Genomic DNA, 11,289 nt, shown 5'->3' on the forward strand with positions numbered 1-11,289 from the left:
AATTAATTAGCTTTCAGTTAAACCATACAGGGGAAAAAGCAATGATTTTTTTTTTTTTTTTTTTTTTTTTTGAAGGAAAGCAGTCTGAAGAGAGGAAAAGAAGAATTCTTTGAAAAGTCAGGATTTGCTTCTTGGAACTGAAATAGTTGTTTGGACAACTCCCATTAGAACATACACCGTTTTTTCTTTAGAAGGAAAAAATCCAGTCTATAAAACACTGAAATGAAGTGTCTTATAGGCTTGCACTTTGAATAAAATAAGTGAGAAACGAGACTTCTTTCAGAACAGGAGTATTTTTTATTCTCAAGACCAAGAATTTCAGTGCTGGACTGGAACACAGGATATACAGTAATTTTGTAAAACTTTATTGTACAAGTGTTTGAAATCCCACCACGATTTTGAAATTCATAAATAACATACTGGAGACCTTCTTTTACAATTTCAAAGCAAATAGGTTTTTCATTGTCATGAGCATTTGCAGTCACTATGCTGGCATGAAAGCTGGTCAGGCTATTGTGCAAGACAAAATTTTGGGTATGTTTGTTAGTCACTACTTTATGTGGCCTGAAAAAATGTATAGTTCAGTAAAAAGTATGCCAATCTTGCCACAGTTGTTTTGATCTTACAAAGACAAGACGAAACACAAATACAGTTTAGAAACTATTTAAGTTAGAAATACAAATAGTGTTTCTACAATTACTTTAGAAAGTATTTGTAGAAACACAAAGAATCTTAAGCATCTCAATTTGTAGATCTGTGCAGCCAGGTAAGCATTTTCTAAGAGCAAGACTGAAGGATAAAACTCCTTGTTGCATACACTCGGGGTTTGAGGAGAGGCTGTAATTAAAAGCAAGCCCACTGATGTAAGGCTGTATTCCTTGGTGATTAATTTATGTGTTAACTACCTTCTGCAAAAACCCAGTCACACAGGTAAGACCACACAGCACATTGTTTACACACACATGCAAAAATGTAGGTTCAGAGCTCAGTCTAGAGGGACTGCACAGAGATTGAGGTGATAATCATCTAAAACTTCTGTTTTGTCTGGGGTATGCCTTCTATTCTTTAAGAATATCAAAAGGCCGCTTTCCTTGATAGTTCTTATGGTAACTCAGATTGAGGGATTCTCCCATCATTTTCCTCCTGATTTCTGCCTCCCTCCAAGTTGCTTCAGCTTCCAGCCATTATTTCTTATTTCATTAATCCCAATTTCTCTGAGAGATGAACATGTTAGACTAATCTTAGACTAACAGTTTTTCTCCAGCATGTCTGTAGCATTGAAGACAAGACCCTTTTCAGTCGTCCATGGGTAGTGAGAGCAAAACCAGCGCACAGACTGTACACACCTGAGGCCTGCAACAGACACAGGACTGAGCAAGTAATTTACTGCAATGGTTGCAACACCTTGCTGCAGCCTTAGGATGGCCTGTGTACCTCAGGATGGTAGCTTACTTCTGTCGTGCCCTGCATCAACCCTGTTTGGAACCCAAAAGGCGGGCAGAAGGGCGTATTCCTCTCCAAGCTTCTCTTCCCAGCATTTGGAAAACCTACTTGGTCACACCTGTGGCATCTTGCCAGGAAACACAAGAATCCACATACAGATGTTGCTGCTTAATCTCCTTATTCCAGGCACAGGTATTCTGTTCCCTTTTCCCTACCCATTTTCTTGGAAACTTTGTAGGAAAAAAGCAGAACAGTGGTTCTCCACAGGCTATGCAGTCACTGTCTGAGGGACCAGGAGCCAGTTTCTCACAGACTAAAACTCAGACCACTGTCGAAAGGAGCCTGGACCTTGGTCTATCCTACAGAAAGAAAACCTCTTAAGTGTGCAGACTGTGAATCTTCCAAAGAAAACATCAGTCATGTTATTGCTAGCACTTTATGAACACCAGTTGATCCTCAAACTTGTGCTAATCTTCTTCTGTTATTGATGCAATGCCCAGAATTGTCACTGAGAAAAAACGAGAAACCTGGGTGTACAGTCAGAGGTCATTTATTTAGATTGTGGAGATCTGGATAGGTACTTCTCTTACAAAGAACAATTTAACAAGTATTCAGCATGACAAGTATAAAAAATTGGCCCATCTCCTTTATAAGAAAGAGAGGTTTCTCCTTTGAAATGAATACAAACCAGAACCAGAGAGAAAGGCACTGAAAAGACAGAGAGAGCACAAGGCATAGCACTGATTGTTGCATGTTCTCAGAATGATGAAAATACTGAGGCACCTTTCAGTAGATGAGACTGAAGGCTTTGAAACGAAGAGGTGCCAACTTTTCAAATTCTCTCAGTGTTTCCATGGCATCTTGTGCTATTTACTTCATCCACTAAAGCTCTTGGAATTAAATGGCTGATAAAATTGGAATGTCAATTTTACAAATATGAAGGTGGGTGCATGACCATCGGGATTGCAGCACGAATGATAAGGGTTGAAAAACCAGCAGGGCTACAATGGTCAGAGTGAGGTATGTTAATACATTTCCAACAGTGAAGAGCAGAGGTAGTACTACCATGACCACACTAAACTGGAAATGGCTTTCCTGATGTTGTTCCTTTAAATTAAGGCAGAAGTTACGACTTTCTTTCAAATCACTAACAAAAATTTGCAGTAATTGTAATCAGAGCACCTTTTTCAAACAAAATGTCTTTATAAGCAATAGAGTAATATGGCTACACTGGTGGGTTTTTTAATATTAAAAAACATATTTCAGAACAGACAAATTGCAGTTGTAGAAAACTGTACAAATACTATCAATGCTTCTAACAATTATAGTAAGTAAAAAAGTTAAAGTAAATAAAGACATGAAAAAGATACAAAGAGAAAATTTACTGGCTTGTGAAAATATTTGCACATACAAACCTATTGCCAGCATAATATCCCCAAGAAAATATAAAAATATATAGAATTTATGCAGATATGCTCCGGAAAGTATGTATTTTAATACATTTTACCTGGCCTTAAAGAGGATACTAACAATTTATACTTTGAATGAGAACTCATTTTGCTGTACTTGGTCTCTGAATGCCAAGTTCATTAACAGCTGCTGCATGGACAAGAAGTCCTGTTACTTGCTGATGAAGAATGGAGCCCTTAAACACATGTACCCCTAGCAGCATGATCCAGAAGGTAGGCAGAGCACACTGACCTAAAGCAACACTAATGGGACATTAATATGCTTCATCCTGTACCTCTACTCCTTTAAGGCCAGGTATAGATTTGTTGCATCATCTCTGAAGAAGGCGATACACAAACCAAACCCAAGTCCCCCTCCTCCAGCTGGTTAAATAAGAAGCTATTTTTCCTTTCTTGTTAGGCAAAATTCAAGATGATTCTTGGTATAATTGACAGCATTTGGAAATACAATACAAAAATTCTTATTAAACTAGTTTCTGAATTGCTGAAAACATTCAATACAATTGGGCAGTGCATCAAACCCCACACAGACAGAACAGCTCAGCTCTTTCTGATATCATTAAGATGTCACATATAAATAAAATCCAAAATTGTTACCAGCATTTCTGTACAAAGTTTCCACAAAATATCTGGAAACTGCTTTCTCTGGTAGGCTTTGCAAGTTTGCAAATGAAGTATTTTCAAATAAAGTATTCATATTTAAGAGGCCAGGATTTGCACTAATGAAAGCGGAATGTTAGCAGCAGTTTCCTAACTTATCTCGTAACTTCAATTACAATTGGATCTGTGTACAAAACCTATCAGTAATGTACAACATCCAAACGTATGACAGTGATTAAGTAATCCCCATAAGTGTACTACTGTTCAAAGAGTAAATAAATAGGTTAAAATACACATATTGATTTTAAAACCAAAAAATAGTATCCATGAAGTTAAGGCATTACTAAGTTTCTACATTCCAATTCATAACTTTATCATAGTCCTGAATTCGTTGTTTTATGTGAGAAAGCTTATTCTTCAGATATTCACAACGCTCCTTTTTCTCTAGAAATGAAGGATCCTGCCAAAAATACAAAAACCTGTACATTAATATATTAGGCTTTCAGACTTTTCCAAGAATAGTCTATTATCAATTATCTTCTTGACTAAAAGGACAGTATGTAAATATTCTCAAAAAAATCACACTATTTTTCCCTGGCCCTTTCTTATTTCCTGTTTCCCCTTCCTTCATGAAAGCCCAGAAGAAAATGTTCTGCCTTTATATGCTGTAGTTACTTAGTAAATAGAGCTGTGGGAGTTGTTTCAGCATTTAAAGCAGAAATATGCAAATATAAATGACATTCTACTACGTAATTTAGATTTTACACATGTATTTGTGGCATGTGTGATACACCCTTCCCCCCAAAAAAGCAATGAAGCTTAACTAACATGGACACAAACTCTGAATTCCATGGAGAAAAAAACCATTGTATCTGTAATGCATAATGTTTTTAACAGAACACAGATACGTATTTGCTGCCTGCATTTAAAAATTACAAAGAGAAATCTCTTGGATTACACTGCAAATTACTTTTTGAGAGTGTCTAAATTCCATGCCTCAAAAAAATACAAAACTTCTTTTCAAGTGTAAGACTGTGTTTTCTGTTTTTATCCATTGGCTGTGTCAGTCAGTGAATATAACTGAACTAATCTGAATGCAGAATGCTAAGAGATTAAGCACACTCTCAGGAGATGAAAACGCTCAACCCTTGGTTTGTGGTTTTTCCCCACATGTGGGTACTGGAATAATTATTCTCACAAATGCTTGTTGGCGTGAGTGTATGGGTTGTGTCATAACTTTGCTGAAGTTTTAGAAGACAAAATACGCACAACACTCCAGGTACCCTGAGATACCGAAATCTGCCTGGCATCAGAAATATTGTCTGTTTACTCTCTTTCCTAGTCACTAGATTCAATAGCACTGCAAATTTAAAACACTTACATTTTTCTTCTTCTTGTATTCTTGCAGAACTTTTGATATCCTTTCCTGTTCCTAATGAGAAACCACAGATTTTTAACTCTGAGTGCTCTCCATATATGCATGTACATACTACAAAATACTCATTTTCATTTAATCAATACCTTGAGGTTATAAAATTTTAGATGTAAATCTTGTGTTTGAGAAATAATGAAAATACATCAACTGTGACTAACTTAAAAGCTACTAGTATGAAACAAAGAAACAAAAACCCCCAGAAAGCCACGTATAATGTCTTAACCGGAACTTAGTATCCCTAATTAATGCCCTGAGATGATGTAACATATGGGGAAACTTCCTCTCACACCAGGTCATAGGCAGCACTAGAAGACATTGTGCCTTAGCTGAAGGCAACCAAAAACTGCCTAATACCACCTAATACAGCTATTTTCCATGCGCTCATTTCACAGGTGCTTACATATATGCTTTCAGGATGGTGAGGAAGTTGTTTCAGCAATGCATCCAGCTCATCAAACTTTTTTAATACAGCATGAACTTCCATAGACAGTTCTTTATACTCAGCAAACTGATCATTGAATACTGCTTTGTACCGGTCTCTCATTTCATTTGTTTGAATTACAGGGTATTTCCTGAAAAAAAAAATAAATTTTAAGAATCAGTTTTAGAGATACAACTTACGAACAACATTTAGACTCTACACCTTGACAGCCTATTTCTGTATCTTTTGCTAATCTCATAGCCTGCTGAAATTTGCATGTCTGTAAAGCATTGAAATCAGAGAATCACAGATATAGCTGAGGTTGTAGGAGACGTCTGGAGGTTATCTGATCTGAACTCCCGCACAATCAGGAACACTTAGACCAGGAACATGTTCAGACACCTTTTGATATCTCCAAGCACGGAGGCTCAGTCTCTCTGGGAAACCTGTACCAACCCTCAAAGAGAAAAATACTTCCCTAATATTCAGGTGAAACCTCCCTTGTTTCTATTTGTGCCCATAGCAAATAGTATAAAAATTCATTTATGATATCAGACTTGGAAAGGCCTACCCTTTAAAAGGGAGCACGTTACAAACTCAGCATTAGAAAGTATAAGAGTAGTCAAATTTCAGGCCCTAAAAAGGCAATTTCCCATGTATTTTAGTTTTTTACTCTAATATCTATGCAGTGGTCTTCTGTTCCTTTGGCAGCTAATGTAATTGCTACATTATGACATTCTCCTTCAATATTTGAGGTTTGTGGGGGGTTATTTTTTAAATTAACACTTCTTATTTATAGTTACTGGTCTTATGCCTCTGATACCAGCCCCATCCTCTCTGCTTTTTAATGTTAACACAAAATTATGAGTTCCCATAGCACGTGCATGGGAGAGAAACCACAAGCATATATTGGAGAAATGCAGTGAAAAACATTATTCAAGTATCCTCCACTAAGTTTGTCCATCAAAATCAAGTCACTTACGCTAAGTAGTCTGGCATCACTATAGGTTTAGGAATGTGGCCTGCAGGTATATGACCATTAAGTAGCTCTGGTTTTCTTTCCAGTGATTTGAGCTGCCTGTAACTGACTTCTTCCCTTGGTCTGTCGTCACCTTCATACTGTTTTAAAAGAGAAAGAATTTGTTCTTAATGAAATCAGTTTTACATAAATCACAAAATACGCAATTTTAAGACAGAGATGCATGTATTGAGCAGCAGTAGACACAAATCACAGATAATTCTTACAACTGTTATTGTAATTAGAAAATCAGTTTAATGACTTACAGTAATGCTTCTCACACCGTATTTTTCTTAAGTTTGTCCTAACAGCAGTACAGATAAATACTTCTGAAGGTTTGGAAAGATTTGTTTGCATGTCTTAAAAAAACAGTGTAAGGAAGTTTACTTCAGTATTCATTTAATTTACGAATGAACTGGAATAATTCAGTTCTTTGGAATTCCCTTTTCTCCTTGTTTCCTATTGCACAATTCATCCCTTGATCCAGAAATAAAAAAAAATGTAAAATCTTAGAACATAAACAGAAGGATCCTGATCCAGTACTGAATCAACAAAGAAAACAGTGGCATAAAATTCACAATTCTATCAAGAGATATTTAAGGATGAAATTAATACATCATAATTTCTCTGGAAAGCCCATACAATCTTTGCAGTGTATGCAATGACACTTTGTGTGGCTGAAACACTAAAACTGCCGGTGCTTTAACTGGCAAGGGGGTCTTTGGAGCAGTCTCAGAGATCAAGGAAGAAGCTCAACTCACAGGGCATCTCCACTGTGCTTCCACTGGCTCTCTTGCAAATTAAGCACACAGCCAGGAATAAAAAGAGACTCAAACCTATCTTACATCAGATGATCTGCTGTTTTAGTCATGTCTGCCAAACTCTGTGATAAACGCTACAGAACTTGTCACCTCATAGAAAAGGGTAAGAGCACATGGAGAGGCAGCCATCACATCTGCTATTTTGCAATTTATAGATTTTACAACCTAGCCTAACTAGGAGTAAGCTCTTTACAAGCTCCTTTTGAGTATTCTAGGCAGGAGACTGCTGTCCAAACTAACTTATAAACTAAACCTAATCTCTTTGAGATCAATAAAGAAATAAATGAAAATAGTCACAAGGAAAATAATAATAATAATTTAGAATTCCCAGTAAACAGAAAGATAAATTCGTATTTCCTACCTTCTTTTCTGGAAAAAAGGATTGTGTTTTCATCTATCAAAAAAAAAAAAAAAAAAAAAAACTAAGTTTTTTTTTCAGCAAAAAAAGAATGCAATTTTTTTCCAAGCATTTTTCACTGTAAGTTTCTACATTTTTTACTATGCTCCATCTATTGTTGTGGAAAATTGCTAACTTTTTAGTAATGGAGGATAAAAAGAAAAGGTAGCTTATTGCTCGTCAGTTTAAACAACAAAGAACCAGAGAAGCAAAACTTGACATATTACAAAATACTGTCTTACAAAGCAAAGTCCTCAACAAGAGATTGAATGAATACAGATTCTTATACAGCTATTGAGATTTATTCTTCTACCAGCATACCAATTTCTCTTGAGATGAGTAATTTTAAAATTCAGAGGCAGCAGTTCTGAAGGAGAGGGTTGCAAATTACTACAGATTCTGACTCGCCAAGAACATGGTCAGGTTTTGTGGTTTTTTTTGGTTTGGGTTTTTTTTTTTTTTTTTTTTTTTTTTTTGGGAAAAAAAGGTTTTTTTTTTTTTAAAAAAAAAAAAAAAAAAAAAAAAAGAACTAAGTTTTATTTTCAGCAAAAATAGTATGCAAAAGCACAGACTCCTAAAATTCAAACATTTTCAAAATCATACTGTACAGAACATTACATTTATACTTAGGTATGATGAGGTTTAGCATAAGGAATATTTTCAGATCCAGTGATTTAAAGACTTGTTTAAGGAAAACAATCATCCAATCCCCAGAACAACAGGATTTCCCAGAGCACAGCTGTAAGGAACAGCTTGCAGGAAATACTCCATCAACTTCTCAAGCTCCTTTATTATTGTTTCACATTCCAGCCCGAGTTACCTCACAACGCGCTGAGCCTAATTCAATTGCCTAGAACACACAACAGTGCACTAACCAGTAGCTCAACCTGCAGCTGTTTTGCACAGCATCTCCAGTCTCTAACCTCTTTTCTTAAAGTATTCCCTTTAGAAAGGTTTAAGAAGTGGATTAAAAGTGGACACTTGGATGGTAACAGGGAAGAATGAACACCTTGTGTACAACTCTGGCTATCACCTCAGTCGTGCAGGACACACTATCAGTTGGTTAAAAAACTTTTATTTAAGAATTATAATTAGTTTTCAAAAGAAAAGTCTAAATTTTATGCAAGATGGTGAACTGGAAACCAGCACTAAATCAAAATGCTGCAAATCAGACTGCAGTCACAGAGAAGAGGAAATGCAACTTTAAAATCTCCTTCTAAAATCCCTTAAAGGCTGACCCCTCCTTAAATTAGGCTCATGTACATTTTGTATGCATTAATTTTCATGCTGTGTAAGCCTTACTCATTTTTAAAGGGTCTTTTGGTGATGTTTTCAAATGAAGGAAGTTTTACACAAATTACTTTGAACTCTCTAGGTAAGAGTGTTACATCTCTACTGTTATAGCTTATCATTAACCAGGCAAATACTGAATGCTTCTAGTATGGGCAAGGCCAGTAGTGAGGGAAAATATCTGACATGAAAAAAATGTGGCTGACTGAAATTTGAGACATCAAAATCTAGCCAAGGCTGTTACTGCAAATATTTGCTGATAACTATTGTGAGGAAAGCTGAAAAGGCATAAAGAAGTTGCTTGGAGATTCGCTTGTAAAGTAAAAATAAGTATTTCACATTCTTAGGTTTATTCACACTAGCACTTGATGTGCTGAATGCACAGATTTCGAATAAATGCTAGGGAGCTTTAAGCCACCTAACCCTGCTGAACAGATGGACATTGTTTGTTTCTTCCTTTGTATGGAAAATACACAGTAGGAAGTAGTTCATCAGCTGACTCAAGAAGAGAGCCCAGTATTAGGAAGAGAACAGAGCCAGGTCCTTACCCAAGGTGAATTATAAACATTAAAAAGAACCAAAAAACAAAGCACGTCCACGACTTTGGATCTGACACCTTAAAAACGCTTTTCATCTGGCAGTTTCTAATACTGAAAGACTGGTTAAAATTCAGCCTCAGGGCTATAGATCTGCAGTAGAGAAGACACTTGATTTGACACCGTCTATGCCACAGTAAGATCTTACAGCTGCTCCCCATCATGTGGCACCCGGTAGATAGAAAACGATAACTAATGACTTACCTCCTGTTCCATTAACTCCCTGTGCCTCCTGGCCCCTTCGTGCCTCCACAACTTTAGGGAAACCATCGCACTAATTAGATAGAGGATCACCGTGACAAACAAGAAGATGATTGCCGCAGTCTGACCGCCCTCCACACGGCAAAAAGCCGCATTTATCGGCGTCTTAAACAACTGGTAATAGCAGAGCCCACCTCGGTTGGTATCGTTTACGTACACTATGGCAGCCGACATGTACAGGATGAACAAGGCCACATTGATCCCAAACTCGGTCAGAGGCCACCAGTTGGAATCGAGGAGGATAGTTCGGTAGTACATGGACATGCCCAGCACGAGCAGCACTATGGTGACGATCCACGCCATCCCCGCCACCACCAGGATGAAAGGCGTTTTGGGCCCGCTGTAGGAGTATCCCCCGTAGGCGCTGCCCGCCCCGTATCCGTAGGGCTGCGAGTACCCGAACATGTTGTACCACTCGTTGTCCTTGTGTACGTAGGCGGTGACACAGGCGAAGACGGCGGCGCCAAGCAGCAGCTGGGCCACGCCGAGGATCCTGAGCAGCCCTGCCCAGGACTTCATGTAGGCGTACCGCTGGTGGTACTCCTCCACCCGCTCGCTGTAAGTCTGCCCAGTGCCGGCGCGGCGCTCCAGCGAGCCCGAGGGGTCTCCGGAGGGCAGCATGGCCTCGGCCTCCTTCCGAGAGTTGTAGCTCCCGCCCGACCCCCCGAATGGGTCCGTGTAGGAGCCAGGCACCGTCCTGGTCCCCGGCTGCAGCGGGGCGGGAGAGGCAGGTGGCGAGCACTCGACCCCGTCCGAGATGTACCTGATGTCGGAGGCCGTGCTATCCCAGCTGGAGCCGGGGTGGCGTCTCCCTTTGAAGAAGTTCTTCCACGAGTCCGGAATGAACCGCCGAACCGGCTTGAGCTCTGCCGGCCCGCTGGGGCCCGGGCTGGCCCCGCCGGGGCCGAAGGGGGGTTGCAGGGGCAGCGGGGGCGGCGGCAGCGGGGCGGCGGCGGACCCGGGGCTAGCCCCGCGGGGCAGCGGGGACCTGCCGGGCCGTCCGCCCTGCGAGCTCCGCGACATGGCCGGCGCTCGGCCCGGCCCCGGCCGCTCCCCGGCCCCGCTCGGCTCACCCGACGGGAGGGAACTGCCGCGGGGTCCCAAGGGCAGCCGGCGCCGGAGAAGGACGAGCCGGGAGGAGAGCGCCCACTGGCCCGGGAGAAGTCGCCCAACACCTGCAGCGCCCCGGCGGCCTCACCTGCGGCGGCCCCACGGCCTTCGCCCGGGGAGGCGGGAGCTTCCGGCCGGCCGGCCGGGAGTGGCGGGACCGCCCCGGCCAGGAGCGGCGGGAGCTTTGCCGAAATCGCTGTGCGCTGGCGGGGCGGGTGCCGCGGGGCGCGGCCGGGTCTCGTAGGAGGGCTGGGCGCCGTGACTCACAGCATGACAGAATGGGTCAGGATGGAAGGGACCGCAGAGGGCCAGGTGTTCCAAACTCTCTGCTCAGGGAGGGTCATTCTGGAGCACATCGCACAGGATTGCGTCCAGACACTTCTTGAGTATCTCTGGTGAAGGAGACTTCAGAGAGGATCTGTTCAACC

General features: G+C 40.6%; 1 protein-coding gene across 1 annotated transcript; it reads right to left on the bottom strand.

The window, feature by feature from the left end:
• Positions 1 to 1,977: 1,977 nt before the first annotated feature.
• MARVELD2 (MARVEL domain containing 2) lies at positions 1,978 to 10,913 on the bottom strand. The gene is made up of 6 exons (XM_041486382.1): positions 9,695 to 10,913; positions 7,569 to 7,601; positions 6,351 to 6,487; positions 5,348 to 5,519; positions 4,894 to 4,944; positions 1,978 to 3,972 (listed from the first exon to the last, which is right to left on the bottom strand). Exons 1-6 carry the CDS (start codon positions 10,772 to 10,774, stop codon positions 3,856 to 3,858), a joined length of 1,590 nt encoding a protein of 529 aa, XP_041342316.1. The 5' UTR covers positions 10,775 to 10,913; the 3' UTR covers positions 1,978 to 3,855.
• Between the last annotated feature and the right edge of the window lie 376 nt (positions 10,914 to 11,289).

The sequence above is a fragment of the Pyrgilauda ruficollis genome, unplaced genomic scaffold (assembly GCF_017590135.1).
Source record: "Pyrgilauda ruficollis isolate IOZ18807 unplaced genomic scaffold, ASM1759013v1 scaffold76, whole genome shotgun sequence".
NCBI lineage: Eukaryota > Metazoa > Chordata > Aves > Passeriformes > Passeridae > Pyrgilauda > Pyrgilauda ruficollis.